The following is a 23,745-nucleotide window of genomic DNA, read 5'->3' on the forward strand; positions in this document are numbered from 1 at the left end:
TCACTCTGTCTCTCTCTCTCACTCTTTCTCGCTCTGTCTCTCTCTCGCATTTTCTTTTTCACTGTCTTTCGCTCTTTCTTTCTCTTTTTGCTGTTTTTTCTCGCTCTTTCTATCTTTCTCTCACTCTTTGTCTTTCTCTTGCTCTATCTTTCTGTCTCTCTCTTCTGCTCATTGTCTCTCTCTCTCGCTCTCTTTGTCTTTCTCTCACTGTCTCTGTCTCTCTCTCGCTCTCTCTCGCTCTGTCTCTCCCTCGCTCTCTCGCTCTCTCCCTCGCTCTCTCGCTCTCTTTGTCGCTCTCTCTGTCGCTCTCTGTCTCTCTCTCGCTCTCTCTGTCGCTCTCTCTATCGCTCTCTCGCTCTCTGTATCTCTCTCTGTCTCTCTCTGTCTCTCTCTGTATCTCTCGGTCTTTCTCTCTTTGTCTCTGTCTCTGTCTTTCTCTCGCTCTGTCTCTCTCTTGCTCTGTCTCTTTCACTCTCTATTTTGCTCTTTCTCTTTCGCTCTTGCTGTTTCTTTCGCTCTTTATGTCTTTGTCTCACTCTTTCTGTCCTACTCTCCCTCTATCTGTCTTTATTTCGCTCTCTCTTTCTTTCTCTCACTGTCTCTCTCTGTCTCTTTCTCACTCTGTCTCTCTTTTGTTCTATCTGTCTCTCTCTCTCTCTCGCTCTCTCTCTCTCTGTCCCTCAGGTTGCTATTATTGCAGGAAACTTTGAACTTGCAGAAATCATCAAAACTCACAAAGAATCCGACATTGGTAAGTGAAGACTTCAGAAAGCAAAGCCACAGTCAGACAAACTGCAGCTGTCACACAGTGTCACAGTACTCACTAATCACAAAATACATTGTTACTTCTTATTTACATATTCTTCCTTTTATATCTGCTACTTATTTACATATTCTTCCTTTTATATCTGTTACTTATTTACATATTCTTCCTTTTATATCTGCTACTTATTTACATATTCTTCCTTTTATATCTGCTACTTATTAACATATTCTTCCTTTTATATCTGCTACTTATTTACATATTCTTCCTTTTATATCTGTTACTTATTTACATATTCTTCCTTTTATATCTGCTACTTATTTACATTTTCTTCCTTTTATATCTTATACTTATTTACATATTCTTCCTTTTATATCTGTTACTTATTTACATATTCTTCCTTTTATATCTGCTACTTATTTACATATTCTTCCTTTTATATCTGTTACTTATTTACATATTCTTCCTTTTATATCTAATACTTATTTACATATTCTTCCTTTTATATCTGCTACTTATTTACATATTCTTCCTTTTATATCTGCTACTTATTTACATATTCTTCCTTTTATATCTGTTACTTATTTACATATTCTTCCTTTTATATCTGCTACTTATTTACATATTCTTCCTTTTATATCTTATACTTATTTACATATTCTTCCTTTTATATCTGTTACTTATTTACATATTCTTCCTTTTATATCTGCTACTTATTTACATATTCTTCCTTTTATATCTGTTACTTATTTACATATTCTTCCTTTTATATCTGCTACTTATTTACATATTCTTCCTTTTATATCTGCTACTTATTTACATATTCTTCCTTTTATATCTGCTACTTATTAACATATTCTTCCTTTTATATCTGCTACTTATTTACATATTCTTCCTTTTATATCTTATACTTATTTACATATTCTTCCTTTTATACCTGCTACTTATTTACATATTCTTCCTTTTATATCTGCTACTTATTTACATATTCTTCCTTTTATATCTGCTACTTATTTACATATTCTTCCTTTTATATCTGTTACTTATTTACATATTCTTCCTTTTATATCTAATACTTATTTACATATTCTTCCTTTTATATCTGCTACTTATTTACATATTCTTCCTTTTATATCTGCTACTTATTTACATATTCTTCCTTTTATATCTGCTACTTATTTACATATTCTTCCTTTTATATCTGTTACTTATTTACATATTCTTCCTTTTATATCTGCTACTTATTTACATATTCTTCCTTTTATATCTGTTACTTATTTACATATTCTTCCTTTTATATCTAATACTTATTTACATATTCTTCCTTTTATATCTGCTACTTATTTACATATTCTTCCTTTTATATCTGCTACTTATTTACATATTCTTCCTTTTATATCTGCTACTTATTTACATATTCTTCCTTTTATATCTGCTACTTATTTACATATTCTTCCTTTTATATCTGTTACTTATTTACATATTCTTCCTTTTATATCTAATACTTATTTACATATTCTTCCTTTTATATCTGCTACTTATTTACATATTCTTCCTTTTATATCTGCTACTTATTTACATATTCTTCCTTTTATATCTAATACTTATTTACATATTCTTCCTTTTATATCTAATACTTATTTACATATTCTTCCTTTTATATCAGCTACTTATTTACATATTCTTCCTTTTATATCTAATACTTATTTACATATTCTTCCTTTTATATCTAATACTTATTTACATATTTCCTTTTATATCTAATACTTATTTACATATTCTTCCTTTTATATCAGCTACTTATTTACATATTCTTCCTTTTATATCAGCTACTTATTTACATATTCTTCCTTTTATATCTAATACTTATTTACATATTCTTCCTTTTATATCTGCTACTTATTTACATATTCTTCCTTTTATATCTTTTACTTATTTACATATTCTTCCTTTTATATCTGTTACTTATTTACATATTCTTCCTTTTATATCTAATACTTATTTACATATTCTTCCTTTTATATCTGCTACTTATTTACATATTCTTCCTTTTATATCTGTTACTTATTTACATATTCTTCCTTTTATATCTGTTACTTATTTACATATTCTTCCTTTTATATCTGCTACTTATTTACATATTCTTCCTTTTATATCTAATACTTATTTACATATTCTTCCTTTTATATCAGCTACTTATTTACATATTCTTCCTTTTATATCTAATACTTATTTACATATTCTTCCTTTTATATCTGCTACTTATTTACATATTCTTCCTTTTATATCTGCTACTTATTTACATATTCTTCCTTTTATATCTAATACTTATTTACATATTCTTCCTTTTATATCTAATACTTATTTACATATTCTTCCTTTTATATCTAATACTTATTTACATATTCTTCCTTTTATATCTAATACTTATTTACATATTCTTCCTTTTATATCTAATACTTATTTACATATTTCCTTTTATATCTAATACTTATTTACATATTCTTCCTTTTATATCTAATACTTATTTACATATTCTTCCTTTTATATCTAATACTTATTTAAATATTCTTCCTTTTATATCAGCTACTTATTTACATATTGTTCCTTTTATATCTAATACTTATTTACATATTCTTCCTTTTATATCAGCTACTTATTTACATATTCTTCCTTTTATATCTGCTACTTATTTACATATTCTTCCTTTTATATCAGCTACTTATTTACATATTCTTCCTTTTATATCTGCTACTTATTTACATATTCTTCCTTTTATATCTGTTACTTATTTACATATTCTTCCTTTAATATCTAATACCTATTTACATATTCTTCCTTTTATATCAGCTACTTATTTACATATTCTTCCTTTTATATCAGCTACTTATTTACATATTCTTCTTTTATATCTTCTACTTATTTACATATTCTTCCTTTTATATCTGTTACTTATTTACATATTCTTCCTTTTATATCTGCTACTTATTTACATATTCTTCCTTTTATATCTAATACTTATTTACATATTCTTCCTTTTATATCTAATACTTATTTACATATTCTTCCTTTTATATCTAATACTTATTTACATATTTCCTTTTATATCTAATACTTATTTACATATTATTCCTTTTATATCTAATACTTATTTACATATTCTTCCTTTTATATCTAATACTTATTTACATATTCTTCCTTTTATATCTAATACTTATTTACATATTCTTCCTTTTATATCAGCTACTTATTTACATATTCTTCCTTTTATATCTTCTACTTATTTACATATTCTTCCTTTTATATCTGTTACTTATTTACATATTCTTCCTTTTATATCTTATACTTATTTACATATTCTTCCTTTTATATCTGCTACTTATTTACATATTCTTCCTTTTATATCAGCTACTTATTTACATATTCTTCCTTTTATATCTAATACTTATTTACATATTCTTCCTTTTATATCTAATACTTATTTACATATACTTCCTTTTATATCTAATACTTATTTACATATTCTTCCTTTTATATCTGCTACTTATTTACATATTCTTCCTTTTATATCTGTTACTTATTTACATATTCTTCCTTTTATATCAGCTACTTATTTACATATTCTTCCTTTTATATCTGCTACTTATTTACATATTCTTCCTTTTATATCTAATACTTATTTACATATTCTTCCTTTTATATCTAATACTTATTTACATATTCTTCCTTTTATATCTGCTACTTATTTACATATTCTTCCTTTTATATCTAATACTTATTTACATATTCTTCCTTTTATATCTAATACTTATTTACTTATTCTTCCTTTTATATCTGCTACTTATTTACATATTCTTCCTTTTATATCTAATACTTATTTACATATTCTTCCTTTTATATCTGATACTTATTTACATATTCTTCCTTTTATATCTGCTACTTATTTACATATTCTTCCTTTTATATCTTATACTTATTTACATATTCTTCCTTTTATATCTGCTACTTATTTACATATTCTTCCTTTTATATCTGCTACTTATCTACATATTCTTCCTTTTATATCTTATACTTATTTACATATTCTTCCTTTTATATCTGCTACTTATTTACATATTCTTCCTTTTATATCTGCTACTTATTTACATATTCTTCCTTTTATATCTGATACTTACATATTCTTCCTTTTATATCTTATACTTATTTACATATTCTTCCTTTTATATCTGCTACTTATTTACATATTCTTCCTTTTATATCTGTTACTTATTTACATATTCTTCCTTTTATATCTGCTACTTATTTACATATTCTTGCTTTTATATCTTATATTTATTTACATATTCTTCCTTTTATATCTGCTACTTATTTACATATTCTTCCTTTTATATCTGCTACTTATTTACATATTCTTCCTTTTATATCTTATATTTATTTACATATTCTTCCTTTTATATCTGCTACTTATTTACATATTCTTCCTTTTATATCTGCTACTTATTTACATATTCTTCCTTTTATATCTGCTACTTATTTACATATTCTTCCTTTTATATCTGCTACTTATTTACATATTCTTCCTTTTATATCTGCTACTTATTTACATATTCTTCCTTTTATATCTGCTACTTATTTACATATTCTTCCTTTTATATCTTATACTTATTTACATATTCTTCCTTTTATATCTTATACTTATTTACATATTCTTCCTTTTATAACTTATACTTATTTACATATTCTTCCTTTTATATCTTATACTTATTTACATATTCTTCCTTTTATATCTGTTACTTATTTACATATTCTTCCTTTTATATCTACTACTTATTTACATATTCTTCCTTTTATATCTTATACTTATTTACATATTCTTCCTTTTATATCTTATACTTATTTACATATTCTTCCTTTTATATCTGATACTTATTTACATATTCTTCCTTTTATATCTACTACTTATTTACATATTCTTCCTTTTATATCTTATACTTATTAACATATTCTTCCTTTTATATCTTATACTTATTTACATATTCTTCCTTTTATATCTGCTACTTATTTACATATTCTTCCTTTTATATCTGCTACTTATTTACATATTCTTCCTTTTATATCTGCTACTTATTTACATATTCTTCCTTTTATATCTGCTACTTATTTACATATTCTTCCTTTTATATCTTATACTTATTTACATATTCTTCCTTTTATATCTGCTACTTATTTACATATTCTTCCTTTTATATCAGCTACTTATTTACATATTCTTCCTTTTATATCTGCTACTTATTTACATATTCTTCCTCTTATATCTTATACTTATTTACATATTCTTCCTTTTATATCTTATACTTATTTACATATTCTTCCTTTTATATCTGTTACTTATTTACATATTCTTCCTTTTATATCTGCTGCTTATTTACATATTCTTCCTTTTATATCTGCTACTTATTTACATATTCTTCCTTTTATATCTTATACTTATTTACATATTCTTCCTTTTATATCTTATACTTATTTACATATTCTTCCTTTTATATCTGCTACTTATTTACATATTCTTCCTTTTATATCTGCTACTTATTAACATATTCTTTCTTTTATATCTGCTACTTATTAACATATTCTTCCTTTTATATCTGTTACTTATTTACATATTCTTCCTTTTATATCTGCTACTTATTTACATATTCTTCCTTTTATATCTTATACTTATTTACATATTCTTCCTTTTATATCTTATACTTATTTACATATTCTTCCTTTTATATCTGCTACTTATTTACATATTCTTCCTTTTATATCTGCTACTAATTTACATATTCTTCCTTTTATATCTGCTACTTATTTACATATTCTTCCTTTTATATCTGCTACTTATTTACATATTCTTCCTTTTATATCTGCTACTTATTAACATATTCTTCCTTTTATATCTGCTACTTATTTACATATTCTTCCTTTTATATCTTATACTTATTTACATATTCTTCCTTTTATATCTTATACTTATTTACATATTCTTCCTTTTATATCTGCTACTTATTTACATATTCTTCCTTTTATATCTGCTACTTATTTACATATTCTTCCTTTTATATCTGCTACTTATTAACATATTCTTCCTTTTATATCTGCTACTTATTTACATATTCTTCCTTTTATATCTGTTACTTATTTACATATTCTTCCTTTAATATCTGTTACTTCTTTACATATTCTTCCTTTTATATCTGCGACTTATTTACATATTCTTCCTTTTATATCTTATACTTATTTACATATTCTTCCTTTTATATCTGCTACTTATTTACATATTCTTCCTTTTATATCTGCTACTTATTTACATATTCTTCCTTTTATATCTTATACTTATTTACATATTCTTCCTTTTATATCTGCTACTTATTTACATATTCTTCCTTTTATATCTGCTACTTATTTACATATTCTTCCTTTTATATCTTATACTTTTTTACATATTCTTCCTTTTATATCTGCTACTTATTTACATATTTTTCCTTTTATATCTGCTACTCATTTACATATTTTTCCTTTTATATCTTATACTTATTTACATATTCTTCCTTTTATTTCTGCTACTTATTAACATATTCTTCCTTTTATATCTGATACTTATTTTCATATTCTTCCTTTTATATCTGCTACTTATTTACATATTCTTCCTTTTATATCTGTTACTTATTTACATATTCTTCCTTTTATATCTGCTACTTATTTACATATTTTTCCTTTTATATCTGCTACTTATTTACATATTCTTCCTTTTATATCTGCTACTTATTTACATATTCTTCCTTTTATATCTGTTACTTATTTACATATTCTTCCTTTTATATCTGTTACTTATTTACATATTCTTCCTTTTATATCTGTTACTTATTTACATATTCTTCCTTTTATATCTGCTACTTATTTACATATTTTTCCTTTTATATCTTATACTTATTTACATATTCTTCCTTTTATATCTTATACTTATTCTTCCTTTTATATCTGCTACTTATTTACATATTCTTCCTTTTATATCTTATACTTATTTACATATTCTTCCTTTTATATCTGCTACATATTTACATATTCGTCCTTTTATATCTGCTACTTATTTACATATTCTTCCTTTTATATCTTATACTTATTTACATATTCTTCCTTTTATATCTTATACTTATTTACATATTCTTCCTTTTATATCTTATACTTATTTACATATTCTTCCTTTTATATCTGCTACTTATTAACATATTCTTCCTTTTATATCAGCTACTTATTTACATATTCTTCCTTTTATATCTGCTACTTATTTACATATTCTTCCTTTAATATCAGCTACTTATTTACATATTCTTCCTTTTATATCTTATACTTATTTACATATTCTTCCTTTTATATCTGCTACTTATTTACATATTATTCCTTTTATATCTTATACTTATTTACATATTCTTCCTTTTATATCTGCTACTTATTTACATATTCTTCCTTTTATATCTTATACTTATTTACATATTCTTCCTTTTATATCTGCTACTTATTTACATATTCTTCCTTTTATATCTTATACTTATTTACATATTCTTCCTTTTATATCTGCTACTTATTTACATATTCTTCCTTTCTTTCATGTAATTAGCAAGAGTCCATGAGCTAGTGACGTATGGGATATACATTCCTACCAGGAGGGGCAAAGTTTCCCAAACCTCAAAATGCCTACAAATACACCCCTCACCACACCCACAATTCAGTTTTACAAACTTTGCCTCCCATGAAGGTGATGAAGTAAGTTTGTGCTAGATTCTACGTTGATATGCCCATCGCAGCAGGCTGGAGCCCGGTTTTCCTCTCAGTGTTGCAGTGAATGTCAGAGGGATGTGAAGAGAGTATTGCCTATTTGAATTCAATGGTCTCCTTCTACGGGATCTATTTCATAGGTTCTCTGTTATCGGTCGTAGAGATTCATCTCTTACCTCCCTTTTCAGATAGACGATATACTCTTATGTACCATTACCTCTACTGATTCTCGTTTCAGTACTGGTTTGGCTATCTACTATATGTAGATGAGTGTCCTGGGGTAAGTAAGTCTTATTTTTTGTGACACTCTAAGCTATGGTTGGGCACTTTATTTATAAAGTTCTAAATATATGTCTTTAAACTTATATTTGCCATGATTCAGGATGTTCAATATTCCTTATTTCAGACAGTCAGTTTCATTATTTGGGATAATGCATATGAATAATCATTTTTTTTCTTACCTTAAAAATTGTTTCAATTGACTTTTTTCCCTGTGGGCTGTTAGGCTCGCGGGGGCTGAAAATGCTTCAATTTATTGCGTCACTCTTGGCGCTGACTTTTTTGGCGCAAAAAATTCTGTTTGTCAAGTTTGACGCCGGAAGTTGTTCGTGTTTGTGTCATTTTTTTGACGTTTTTGCGCCAAAAATGTTGGCGTCACCAGATGTGGCGTCATTCTTGGCGCCAACATTTTTAAGGCGCCAATAATGTGGGCGTCTTTTTTGGCGCTAAAAAATGTGGGCGTCATTCTTGTCTCCACCTTTTTTTCACATTATTTCAGTCTCATTCTTCATTGCTTCTGGTTGCTAGAGGCTTGTTCATTGGCATTTTTTTCCCATTCCTGAAACTGTCATTTAAGGAATTTGATAAATTTTGCTTCATATGTTGTTTTTTCTTTTACATATTGCAAGATGTCTCACATTGACCCTGGATCAGAATCTACTTCTGGAAAGACGCTGCCTGATGCTGGTTCTACCAAAGTTAAGTGCATTTGTTGTAAACTTGTGGTAACTGTTCCTCTGGCTGTAGTTTGTGATGAATGTCATGATAAGCTTGCTAATGCAGATAGTATTTCTATTAGTAATATACCATTACCTGTTGCTGTTCCTTCAACATCTAATACTCAGGATGTTCCTGTTAATATAAAAGAATTTGTTTCTAAATCTATTAGGAAGGCTATGTCTGTTATTCCTCCTTCCAGTAAACGTAAAAGGTCCTTTAAAACTTTTCATTTTTCAGATGAATTTTTAAATGACCATCGTCATTCTGATTTGTCTGTTTCTGATGAGGATATTTCTGGTTTAGAGGATTCTGTCTCAGATATTGACACTGATAAATCTTCATATTTATTTAAAATGGAATTTATTCGCTCTTTACTTAAAGAAGTTTTAATTGCATTAGAGATGGAGGATTCTAGTCCTCTTGATACTAAATCTACTAAGCGTTTAAATTCGGTTTTTAAACCTCCTATAGTTATTCCAGAAGTTTTTCCTGTCCCTGATGCTATTTCTGAAGTAATTTCTAGGGAATGGAATAATCTGGGTACTTCATTTACTCCTTCTCAAAGGTTTAAGAAATTGTATCCTGTGCCATCTGACAGATTAGAGTTTTGGGACAAAATCCCTAAAGTTGATGGGGCTATCTCTACTCTTGCTAAACGTACTACTATTCCTACAGCAGATAGTACTTCCTTTAAGGATCCTTTAGATAGGAAGATTGAATCCTTTCTATGGAAAACTTATTTATGTTCAGGTAATCTTCTTAGGCCTGCTATATCTTTGGCTGATGTTGCTGCCGCTTCCACTTTTTGGTTGGAGGCTTTAGCACAACAAGTATCAGACCATAATGCTCATAGCATTGTTAAACTTCTTCAACATGCTAATAACTTTATTTGTGATGCCATCTTTGATATCATTAGAGTTGATGTCAGGTATATGTCTTTAGCTATTTTAGCTAGAAGAGCTTTATGGCTTAAAACTTGGAATGCAGATATGTCTTCTAAGTCAACTTTGCTTTCTCTTTCTTTCCAAGGTAATAAATTATTTGGTTCCCAGTTGGATTCTATTATTTCAACTGTTACCGGGGGATAAGGAACTTTTTTGCCTCAGGACAAAAAATCTAAAGGTAAATATAGGGCTGCTAATCGTTTTCGTTCCTTTCATCAGAATAAGGAACAGAAGCCTGACCCTTCCCCTAAAGGAACGGTTTCTGTTTGGAAACCTTCTCCAATCTGGAATAAATCCAAGCCTTTTAGAAAGTCAAAACCATCTCCCAAGTCCACATGAAGGTGCGGCCCTCATTCCAGCACAGCTGGTAGGGGGCAGGTTACGATTTTTCAAAGACATTTGGATCAATTCGATTCACAGTCTTTGGATTCAGAGCATTGTTTCACAAGGGTACAGAATAGGTTTCAAGGTAAGGCCGCCTGCAAAGAGATTTTTTTCTCTCTCGCATTCCAATAAATCCAGTGAAGGCTCAGGCATTTCTGAAATGTGTTTCAGATCTCGAGTTGGCTGGAGTAATTGTGCCAGTTCCAGTTCTGGAACAGGGTCTGGGGTTTTACTCAAATCTATTCATTGTACCAAAGAAGGAGAATTCCTTCAGACCAGTTCTGGATTTAAAGATATTGAATCGTTATGTAAGGATACCAACATTCAAATGGTAACTATAAGGACTATTCTGCCTTTTGTTCAGCAAGGGCATTATATGTCCACAATAGATTTACAGGATGCATATCTTCATATTCCGATTCATCCAGATCACTTTCAGTTTCTGAGATTCTCTTTTCTAGACAAGCATTACCAATTTGTGGCCCTTCCGTTTGGCCAAGCAACAGCTCCAAGGATCTTTTCAAAGGTTCTCGGTGCCCTTCTCTCTGTAATCAGAGAACAGGGTATTGCGGTATTTCCTTATTTGGATGATATCTTGGTTCTTGCTCAGTCTTCACATTCTGCAGAATCTCATACGAATCAACTTGTGTCGTTTCTTCAAAGACATGGTTGGAGGATCAATTTACCAAAGAGTTCGTTGATTCCTCAGACAAAGGTAACCTTTTTGGGTTTTCAAATAGATTCAGTGTCCATGACCTTGTCTCTAACAGAAAAGAGACGTCTGAAATTGGTTTCAGCCTGTCGAAACCTTCAGTCTCAATCATCCCCTTCGGTAGCTTTATGCATGGAAATTCTAGGTCTCATGACTGCTGCATCGGACGCGATCCCCTTTGCTCGTTTTCACATGCGACCTCTTCAGCTTTGTATGCTGAACCAATGGTGCAGGGATTATACAAATATATCACAATTAATATCCTTAAATCCCAATGTACGACACTCTCTGACGTGGTGGATAGATCACCATCGTTTAGTCCAAGGGGCTTCTTTTGTTCGTCCAACCTGGACTATGATCTCAACAGATGCGAGTCTGTCAGGTTGGGGAGCTGTATGGGGATCTCTGACAGCGCAGGGGGTTTGGGAATCTCAGGAGGCGAGATTACCAATCAACATTTTGGAACTCCGTGCGATTTTCAGAGCTCTTCAGTTCTGGCCTCTTCTGAAGAGAGAATCGTTTATTTGTTTTCAGACAGACAATGGGGGGTGGTTATCAAGCCGTCAACCTCAAATACGCTGGAATTCCGCAGCGTATTTGTGGCGAGGCTGATTCGCCTTAGTTATCAAAGGCTAAAGACCGGCAAAAGTAGAATTTTGTGACGTAAGCTTCGATCCGCCGGACTCCGTCCGACACAGATCGATTCTTACGTCACTCCAGATGTTCCGCACACAAGTGTGGCACATTCTCACTACTTTTGCTAGTTATCAAAAAACTAGCAGGTTCGCTCGGCACTTTTCGGCCCAGCGTACCTGGTTTTCAAACCGCCACCCCTGGAGGCGGCGGATCCCATAGGAATCAATGGGAGTCTGACCATAGCGAAAGTACAAGTTCGCTGCTGCCAGACATCCCATTCATTCCTATGGGAGCTGTCTACACCTAACACCCTAACATGTACCCCGAGTCTAAACACCACTAATCTGTCCCCCCTACACCGCCGCAACTAAATAAAGTTATTACCCCCTAAACCGCCGCTCCCGGAGCCCACCGCAAGCTACTCTATACATATTAACCCCTAAACCGCCGCTCCCGGAGCCCACTACAACTATAATAAATGTATTAACCCCTAAACCGCCGCTCCCTGAACCCGCCGCAACCTATATTAAATGTATTAACCCCTATCCTGCCCCCCCTACACCGTCGCCACCTATAATAAATTTATTAACCCCTAATCTGCCCCCCCTACACCGTCGCCACCTATAATAAATTTATTAACCCCTATCCTGCCCCCCACTACGCCGCCGCCACTGTAATAAAATTATTAACCCCTAAACCGCCGCTCCCGGAGCCCACCGCAACTATAATAAATGTATTAACCCCTAAACCGCCGCTCCCTGAACCCGCCGCAACCTATATTAAATGTATTAACCCCTATCCTGCCCCCCCTACACCGTCGCCACCTATAATAAATTTATTAACCCCTAATCTGCCCCCCCTACACCGTCGCCACCTATAATAAATTTATTAACCCCTATCCTGCCCCCCACTACACCGCCGCCACTGTAATAAAATTATTAACCCCTAAACCTAAGTCTAACACTTACCCTAACGCCCCCTAACTTAAATATTAATTAAATACATCTAAATAATATTTATATTATTAACTAAGTTAATCCTATTTAAAACTAAATACTTACCTGTAAAATAAACCCTAAGATAGCTACAATATAAATAATAATTACATTGTAGCTATCTTAGGATTTATATTTATTTTACAGGTAACTTTGTATTTATTTTAGCTAGTTAGAATAGTTATTAAATAGTTATTAACTATTTAATAACTACCTAGCTAAAAGAAATACAAAATTACCTGTAAAATAAATCCTAACCTAAGTTACAATTAAACCTAATACTACACTATCATTAAATTAATTAAATAAACTACCTACAAATAACTACAATTAAATACAATTACATAAACTAACTAAAGTACAAAAAATAAAAAAAGCTAAGTTACAAAAAATAAAAAATAAGTTACAAACATTTTAAAAATATGACAACCATTTTAAGCTACTACACCTAATCTAAGCCCCCTAATAAAATAACAAACCCCCCCAAAATAAAAAAATGCCCTACCCTATTCTAAATTAAATAAAGTTCAAAGCTCTTTTACCTTACCAGCCCTTAAAAGGGCCATTTGTGGGGGCATGCCCCAAAAAGTTCAGCTCTTTTGCCTGAAAAAGAAAAATACAACCCCCCCCCAACATTAAAACCCACCACCCACATACCCCTAATCTAACCCAAACCCCCCTTACAAAAACCTAACACTAATCCCCTGAAGATCATCCTACCTTGAGTCGTCTTCACTCAGCCGAGCAGCGATGGAACCGAAGTGGACATCCAGAGCTGAAGAAGTTAATCCTCCAAGCGGCGCTGAAGAAATCTTCCATCTGATGAAGTCATCATCCAGGCGGCGCTGAAGAAGTCTTCGATCCGGGCGATGTCATCTTCCAAGAGGCGCTGAAGAGGTCTTCTATCCTTGCGATGACATCTTCCAAGCCGGGTCTTGAATCTTCCTCCCGCCGACGCGGAACCTCCTTCTTCACCGACGGACTACGACGAATGAAGGCTCCTTTAAGGGACGTCATCCAAGATGGTGTCCTTTCAATTCCGATTGGCTGATAGGATTCTATCAGCCAATCGGAATTAAGGTAGGAAAAATCTGATTGGCTGATGGAATCAGCCAATCAGATTCAAGTTCAATCCGATTGGCTGATCCAATCAGCCAATCAGATTGAGCTCGCATTCTATTGGCTGTTCGGTTCCATCGCTGCTCGGCTGAGTGAAGACAAGGTAGGATGATCTTCAGGGGATTAGTGTTAGGTTTTTGTAAGGGGGGTTTGGGTTAGATTAGGGGTATGTGGGTGGTGGGTTTTAATGTTGGGGGGGGTTGTATTTTTCTTTTACAGGCAAAAGAGCTGAACTTTTTGGGGCATGCCCCCACAAATGGCCCTTTTAAGGGCTGGTAAGGTAAAAGAGCTTTGAACTTTATTTAATTTAGAATAGGGTAGGGCATTTTTTTATTTTGGGGGGGTTTGTTATTTTATTAGGGGGCTTAGATTAGGTGTAAGTAGCTTAAAATTGTTGTCATATTTTTAAAATGTTTGTAACTTATTTTTTTATTTTTTGTAACTTAGCTTTTTTTATTTTTGTACTTTAGTTAGTTTATGTAATTGTATTTAATTGTAGTTATTTGTAGGTAGTTTATTTAATTAATTTAATGATAGTGTAGTATTAGGTTAAATTGTAACTTAGGTTAGGATTTATTTTACAGGTAATTTTGTATTTCTTTTAGCTAGGTAGATATTAAATAGTTAATAACTATTTAATAACTATTCTAACTAGCTAAAATAAATACAAAGTTACCTGTAAAATAAATATAAATCCTAAGATAGCTACAATGTAATTATTATTTATATTGTAGCTATCTTAGGGTTTATTTTATAGGTAAGTATTTAGTTTTAAATAGGATTAACTTAGTTAATAATATAAATATTATTTAGATGTATTTAATTAATATTTAAGTTAGGGGGGTGTTAGGGTTAGTGTTAGACTTAGGTTTAGGGGTTAATAATTTTATTACAGTGGCGGCGGTGTAGTGGGGGGCAGGATAGGGGTTAATAAATTTATTATAGGTGCCGACGGTGTAGGGGGGGCAGGATAGGGGTTAATAAATTTATTATAGGTGCCGACGGTGTAGGGGGGGCAGGATAGGGGTTAATAAATTTAATATAGGTTGCGGCGGGTTCAGGGAGCGGCGGTTTAGGGGTTAAACTATTTTTTTATTTGCGGCGAGGTGCGGGATCAGCAGGATAAGGGTTAATAACTTTATTACAGAGGGCGGCGGTATAGGGGGGGCAGGATAGGGGTTACTAGGTATAATGTAGGTGGCAGCGGTGTCCGGGAGCGGCGGTTTAGGGGTTCATACATTTATAAGACTTGCGGCGGGGTCTAGGAGCGGCGGTTTAGGGGTTAATACATTTTTAATAGTTGCGGCAGGGTCTAGGAGCGGCGGTTTAGAGGTTAGTAACTTTATTTAGTTGCAGGGGGCTCCGGGGGCGCCGGTATAGGGGGTAGAACAGTGTAGTTTAGTGTGAGTGCTTAGTGACAGGCTATCAAGAAAGCTGTCAAACAGCCGAAGAGCAGCGAGATCGGATGAGTGATAACTCTCACAGTCCGCTGCTCATCGCCCCGCGGCTTTTTGACAGCTTTTTTTGATAACTTAGGCGTATTTTTTCAGGTACGCGGCGGCGAAGGTAGGTGAGCTTAGGCGGGCGTATTGGGCCGGCGAAGTCAGAAAAGTTGACGGCTTGATAACTACCCCCCAAAGTCACAACCGTGGCATATGTCAATCATCAGGGTGGGACTCACAGTCCTCAGGCTATGAAAGAAGTATCTCGGATACTTGTATGGGCGGAATCCAGCTCCTGTCTAATCTCTGCGGTTCACATCCCAGGTGTAGACAATTGGGAAGCGGATTATCTCAGTCGCCAAACGTTACATCACCCAGAGATATTTCTTCAGATTGTTCAAATCTGGGGTCTTCCAGAAATAGATCTGATGGCCTCTCATCTAAACAAGAAACTTCCCAGGTATCTGTCCAGATCCAGGGATCCTCAGGCGGAGGCAGTGGATGCGTTGTCGCTTCCTTGGAATTATCATCCTGCCTATATCTTTCCGCCTCTAGTTCTTCTTCCAAAAGTGATTTCCAAAATTCTAATGGAACGTTTGTTTTTACTGCTGGTGGCTCCAGCATGGCCTCACAGGTTTTGGTATGCGGATCTCATTCGGATGGCCAGTTGCCAACCTTGGACTCTTCCGTTAAGACCAGACCTTCTATCTCAAGGCCCTTTTTTCCATCAGGATCTCAAATCATTAAATTTGAAGGTATGGAAATTGAACGCTTGATTCTTAGTCATAGAGGTTTCTCTGACTCAGTAATTAATACTATGTTACAGGCTCGTAAATCTGTGTCTAGGAGGATTTATTATCGAGTCTGGAAGACTTACATTTCTTGGTGTTCTTCTCATAAGTTATCCTGGCATTCTTTTAGAATTCCTAGAATTTTACAGTTTCTTCAGGATGGTTTGGATAAAGGTTTGTCTGCAAGTTCCTTGAAAGGACAAATCTCTGCTCTTTCTGTTCTTTTTCACAGAAAGATTGCTAATCTTCCTGATATTCATTGTTTTGTACAGGCTTTGGTTCGTATCAAACCTGTCATTAAATCAATCTCTCCTCCTTGGAGTGTTAATTTGGTTCTGAGGGCTTTACAAGCCCCTCCGTTTGAACCTATGCATTCTCTGGACATTAAATTACTTTCTTGGAAAGTTCTGTTCCTTTTGGCCATCTCTTCTAATAGAAGAGTTTCTGAGTTATCTGCTCTTTCTTGTGAATCTCCTTTTCTGATTTTTCATCAGGATAAAGCAGTGTTGCGGACTTCATTTCAATTTTTACCTAAGGTTGTGAATTCTAACAACATTAGTAGAGAAATTGTTGTTCCTTCATTGTGTCCTAATCCTACGAATTCAAAGGAGAGATCTTTACATTCTTTGGATGTAGTAAGAGCTTTGAAATATTATGTTGAAGCTACTAAAGATTTTAGAAAGACTTCTAGTCTATTTGTTATCTTTTCTGGGTCCAGAAAAGGTCAGAAGGCCTCCGCCATTTCTTTGGCGTCTTGGTTAAAGTCTTTGATTCATCATGCTTATGTGGAGTCGGGTAAATCCCCGCCTCAAAGAATTACGGCTCATTCTACTAGGTCAGTTTCTACTTCCTGGGCGTTTAGGAATGAAGCTTCTGTTGATCAGATTTGCAAAGCAGCAACTTGGTCTTCTTTGCATACTTTTACTAAATTCTACCATTTTGATGTGTTTTCTTCTTCTGAAGCAGTTTTTGGTAGAAAAGTACTTCAGGCAGCTGTTTCAGTTTGATTCTTCTGCATATAATTTCAGTTTTTTTCATTATTAAGATTAAGACTTTTGTTTTGGGTTGTGGATTATTATTTTTCAGCGGAATTGGCTGTCTTTATTTTTTTTATTTATTTTTTTTTTTTTTTTTTTTTTTTGGTTTTATAAAACTTTTATTGAAATATAATTGCGATACAATAAAATGCAGATTCTAGAAACAATTGTACAGTTGGTAGGTGGGTGCCAGTGGCCTCACTCTATGCAAGAGTCCATGGGGTTTAAAGTCCAAGTAGTCCTTGTATTGGGGCATATTAAGTGAGGGGGATCCAATGGCAGCCCTCTTAGTTGTGGCAAGTTCCCAGTTTGTTAAGACTGTAGCGCAATTGGAAGATAAGTGAGTCCGTACGTTTCAGCTGCAACGTACATGGCTGTAAACAGTTATTAACAATTGTAAACAGTTATAGACAAATAACAAATGCCTTTCTGTCCTTTAGTATCGCCTTACCTGCCTGTGTAACATAAGAGTAATGTATAGTGAAGGGGAAAGAGGGGGGGAAAGGTAAAAAGAGGGGGGAAGGGAGGGGGGGGGGAGGGAGGGGGTTGGTCTGGTCGGAGGCATTGTTCCCTACGGGGCGCCGGGCGGGGTAGAGTGTGACGTCTCTCTCAGGGTATGGGAGAGAGATTCCCAGTAGAACCGGACTTCGTGAAAGAAGGCTAGATTGCCATTCTTGAAGAAGGAATACTCTTCCCCCTCCAAGAGTTCCGAGATGTGGTGGAACCATTCCTGGGTCGTGGGGACAGTTGAGGATTTCCATTTCCGGGAGATAAGTGCCTTCGCACTATTTATGGTAATTTGTAGGAGTTTCCATCTGATCTTGCAGATCTTGCCATATTTGTGGTTCAGGAGGGCAGTGAGGGGTGTTAAGCTAAATGTTGGACCCATAAGCTCTTTAAGGAATCTCTCTACTCTCCTCCAGAAAGGGGAGATCACTGGGCAGTGCCACCATATATGGGCCATCGTTCCCACTGCCCCGCACCCCCTCCAGCAAGTGGCGCCTGCTCTTGGGTAAATTTGTTTAATTCTTTCGGGTGTGAGGTACCAACGGAATAGGATCTTGTGATTCAGTTCTAAGATTCTAGCTAGGGACGAGGACTTGGAAGTGCTATATAGAATCGCCAGCCATTGCTCTTCAGATATTTCTCTTCCTAGTTCTGCTTGCCAGTGGAGCTTGTATGAGGGGGGTATTGCCATAGGGGTATTGTCCAACATTTTCTTTGCTATAGAAAGGGAGCTACGGGGCGGGGAGCCTGACAGGCACAGCTTTTCAAATGGGGTCGGTTCTCTAGTTAGACTGTCCTTGTGGGGTGAAATTTTCAGGAGGTGTGTCAGTTGGGCATATTTGAGCCAGGAGGAGAATCTCCCCCCAGCTATGTCTGTCATTTGTGAGCGCGTTTTTAAAGTGTGGTTAGAGACTAGGTTGGCAAATGGGGTTGTGTTAGACATGCCGCCTGGGCAATGCCTCTCCGCCAATAGGCCTCCCAGGAATTCGGCGTTGTGTGATATTGGTGTCATCGGGGAGATAGGGGAAGAAATACCCTTGTCTTTGGCTCGTATTACGTCCCAGGTCTTGAAAAGGTGGGCATAGAGTTGGGATGTCTTTGCGAGGGGTGGTCGGGCTGAGGGGCTGATCCAAGCTAGAGGGCCCAGGTTAGGTGAGGTTAGAAGGAATGAGTCGATAGATGCCCATGCTTTGCTATTTGTGTTGTCATGCCATTCAAGAACTCTCTGCATCACTATTGCCTTATAATATTGCTGGATCGAGGGTACACCCAATCCACCCGCTCCCAGTGGGGACATAATTACTTTTTTGCTAATGCGTGGTTTAATACTGCCCCAGATGAATGAGTTTAGCATTGACTGTATTTGGTGGAGGTATGTGTTTGGTAGGTGTATTGGCACCGCCTGCATTATGTAAAGCAGCCGTGGGAGGGCTGTCATCTTGACCGCCTGTATGCGGCCCCACCACGAAAGTGGCTTGTTTTGCCAGTTGTCTAGCTCTTTCTTGAGTCTGTGCATAATAGGTATGTAGTTATGTTTAAACAGTTTGCCACTATTTGGGGTAAGATAGACACCAAGGTATTTAATTTTGTCGTAGTTTAGTTTGTAGGGGCAGCAATTCGTCAAAGCTGCAAACTGCTGCCTTTCAATGTTTATATTTAAAATCTCAGATTTCCTAGCGTTGATGAGGAAGTTGGAATGGGCACTAAATCTATCAAACTCTCCTAATAGGTGAGGTAGTGAGGTACTCGGGTGGGTGAGTAGAAGTAGGACATCGTCCGCGTAGAGTGTTACTTTATATGTGTTAGGACCTAGCTCTATTCCTGTAATGTTGGGGTTATTTCTGATCTGAGAGGCCAGGACTTCCATTGAGATGGCGAAAAGGAGTGGAGACAAGGGGCATCCCTGCCTCGTACCATTTCTTATCTCGAAGCTGTCAGAGAGAATACCATTGGCCTTAACCCGTGCCGAGGGTTGGGAGTATAGGCTGAGAATTCTTTGGATCATTACCCTTCCTATGCCAAAGGCGGACAGACAAGAATGGAGGAATTCCCAGTCCAGCCGGTCAAAGGCTTTTTCAGCGTCGGTTGATATTACAATTGACAGTGCGTTAGACCGGCTGGACTGTTCTATTAGGTGGAGTACCCGGATGGTATTGTCTCGTGCTTCCCTTCTGGGAATGAACCCTGTTTGGTCTACATGGATGATTTCGGGAAGGATTGTGTTCAGTCGTGTCGCTAATATTTTTGCGTAAAGTTTGATATCAGAATTTAGTAGCGAGATAGGTCTATAATTTTCCACTTTTTGGGGGTCCCTGTCCGCCTTTGGCAAAACAATGATATGGGCTTCTAAGGTGTGTTTGGGCCATGGTACCTGCTTATCTATTGTAGCGAACATGGAGGTTAGGTGTGGGGCTAATAGCTGTCTAAACTGTTTATAGTATATGTTGGTGAACCCGTCGGGCCCAGGGCTCTTGCGTAGTGGAAGGGATTTTATTGCTAGGAGTACCTCCGAGGTAGTTATTGGGGCTTCCAGGGTTTCTGATAGCTCTGGGGGGAGTACCGGTAGGGCGGCTTCTCCAATGTACTGTTCCCGCGCCTGTGGGGTGGCCGCGAGTGGGGGGCTCGGTAGGTTGTATAAGTTGTTGTAGAAAGACCTGAATTGGTCCACGATTTGGTGGCTGCTAAGGGCTTGATGGCCGGCAGAGTCGATTAGACTGTGTATGTAGGAGCTGAGTTTTTGTTCCTTGAGAGATTTAGCTAGGGAGGGGCCTATCTTATTGGAGGTAGCTAGGTACATTTTCTTCAGGAAGAATGCCTTCGTTTGAGCTTCTTTATAGATTAGTCTATTTAAGTCATTCCTTGCCTGTCTCAGTTTATCTGTTAAGTTCTTGTCTTGGGGGGACATTTTGTGCTGTAGCTCTATGTCACGAATGCTCTGTGTCGCGGACCTATATGATTCTCGGTATTGTTTAGTCAGTTGTGCTTTGTGTTTAATTATTTCGCCTCTAATTACACATTTGTGGGCCTCCCATAGGGTGTGCGGTGCTATATCTGGTGTATTGTTTAGTTCAAAATATTCTTTTAGTTTCTCTGCCAAGCGTGTGGACAACTCAGGTCTTTTTAGCAGTGATTCATCGAGCCTCCACACATAAGGGGAGAGGGGCCTATCTGACCAGTTTAATATGGTTGACACCATGGCATGATCTGTCCAACTAATAGGTTCTATGTCGGCGTCCCTCACTAGGCTGTAGGTGATTTGGTCAGTGAAAATATAGTCTATACGTGAGTAGCACCTGTGTGGGTTAGTGAAAAACGTGTAGTCGCGTTGGCCTGGATGTTTCACCCGCCAGATGTCTATCAGGGTAAGTTTGTGGGTGGTCGTGGTTATGTCTTGGATGGTTTTGAGGGGTACGCTGCCTCGGCCTAGGGAGCAGTCAATGCAAGGGTCAAGGGCTACGTTCAAATCCCCGGCCATGACTAGAGAGCCCTTTTGAACCTGGAGTATCTTATTTGCGACTTTTCTGAAAAACTGTGCCTGTTTGGAGTTTGGGGTGTAGATGTTGGCCAGGGTAATAGGTCGATTGTATAGAAGGCCAGTAAGGATTAGCCATCTGCCCCCTGGGTCTGCCTCTATTTGTGACAGTTGAAACGGTAATGATCTATGGAACATAATCCCTACCCCTCCACGCTTGCTGGTATGGGACGCAAAGTATGCAGTGGGGAAGTCTCTATTTGAGAATTTAGGTGAGTTATCTTTCGGGAAGTGCGTCTCCTGTATGAAGACTACATCTGCCTTAGCTTTTTTAAAACAGGAGAGGGCGACCGACCTCTTTGTGGGTGAGTTCAGTCCCCTGGTGTTAAGGGTTATGAGTTTGATGGTGTGTGTTCCGGTGGGGGGGGAGTGCTGTGTCGCTGTGAGAGTCATTCTAAGCTAATAGTGGGGAGGGGGAGGTGGGAAGGGTGGGAGCCATACTGGTTCTGTGCTGTGTGTTCACATGGGGGATTGTACCTTATGTCGAATGGATCTAGATCCCGGGGCTGAGTTTTAGGGTGAGTCGTGCGGGTCCGACCAGACCAGGAAGAAGGGGGAGGGAAGGTAGGTGGTGGTAGAGGCAGTTCAGAGAAGGCATATCTGAAATGGTAAAAGGCAAACGTAAACAAAAACAGAGCAACATGTGTAAAACTTAAACTAAAAGCATAAACATATCTCATGCTACACTTGTAGGTGGATAGAAATGGAAAACAATTAAAAAGGAGGGGGGGGAGTAGGGGGGGAATAAGTAGCTGCTACGACTTGCGGTAGCAGGTCGGCCTCAGAATATGGGGCTGGAATTATGAGGTATAGACACTGCCACAGGGAGCAAACTCTCTATAGGATGGTTAACCTTTCGTCGTACTTTTGGCGCATATGGCGCAACACTCATATACTTTGTTTATTGTATACATAGCACATGTGGCATAATAAAGCATAAACACAGTTAACTTTTAGTACTATGCAGAGAAGAAAAGAAAAGAAGAAAAAAGGGCATAATAAAACAAAACGGTAACAAAGCAACAGGTAGGTGCTTAGGATGTGGCATAATGTCTATATAGAACACACCGCGCTGTGGCAATGTGTAACATGGCAATCAACAGATATAGGTTACTTAACACAAGGTAGTCCTTGCAGTCAGGTGACTGCTCCTTGATTCGGAGGCATTCCCTTGGAGGGCTTGGTCTTTTTCCCGTGGTGGACAGGAGTCCATTCTTGCCTGTGTGGTCTTGGTGGGCGCTGGTCTTTGGGGGCTTCCTGTAGCGATGGGAGACTGGGTTGCAAGATCTTTAATGATGAGCAGAAGTCATCCAGGTCCTCAGTTGATCTGTAGATTGCAGTTGTATTATCCTTGATCACTTTGAGGCAAAATGGAAAGCCCCATCTGTAGGGGATTCCAAGGTCTCTGAGGTGTAAAGTGAGGTATCTGGTCTCCCGTCGCTTGGCTAGTGTGAGCTGACTTAAATCGGCAAAAAATTGAAGTGCACAGCCCTTGTGTGATATGGGTGATTTCTTCCTCGCCGCAGTGAGGATATCTTCTTTGTCTCTGAAACTTGTGAATTTTATAATTATGTCCCTTGGAGGGGCTGCATCTTTGGGAGTTGGCCTCAAAGCTCTGTGGTACCGGTCGAGCGGATACTCAATTTCTTCTTTGTTATCCATAAGTGTATTAAACAAGGTCTGTAAATAGGGGAGGAGCTCTGGGGTTTTGATGTTCTCAGTGACACCCCGGATTCTAATGTTCTGGCGTCTCCCCCTATTATCCAAGTCTTCCACTTGGTTCTGTAGTTGTGTTATTAGAGTAGAATGGTGGGATGTCTGTTGTGACTGAGCATCCAGCAGCCTATCTGTGTGTTCTGAGTCTTCTTCTAGTTGTGCTATTCTATTGCCAATTTCACTTATCTCTTTTCTAACTTCAGATAAGCTGGATTTTAACATGGAGCTGACTTGGGCAATAAAGTTGTTGAAATCCTCTTTGGAGGGTAGAGATTGCAGGTCTGCTTTAGTGAGCATTGTCTCTGTTGTGCCTGTATCTGATGTGGGTGATAATGAGGGCAGATTTTCTG

At 36.0% G+C, this 23,745-nt stretch overlaps 1 protein-coding gene across 1 annotated transcript in view; it reads left to right on the plus strand.

The window, feature by feature from the left end:
• Positions 1-23,745, plus strand: part of SHANK3 (SH3 and multiple ankyrin repeat domains 3) — a 565,241-nt gene that overhangs the window by 128,890 nt on the left and 412,606 nt on the right. Inside the window, exon 3 of the mRNA XM_053716301.1 lies at positions 685-751. Within this exon, the coding sequence (XP_053572276.1) occupies positions 685-751 (67 nt within the window). The remainder of the gene's footprint in view (positions 1-684; positions 752-23,745) is intronic.

Source organism: Bombina bombina, chromosome 6 (genome assembly GCF_027579735.1).
Source record: "Bombina bombina isolate aBomBom1 chromosome 6, aBomBom1.pri, whole genome shotgun sequence".
Taxonomy (NCBI): Eukaryota; Metazoa; Chordata; class Amphibia; order Anura; family Bombinatoridae; genus Bombina; species Bombina bombina.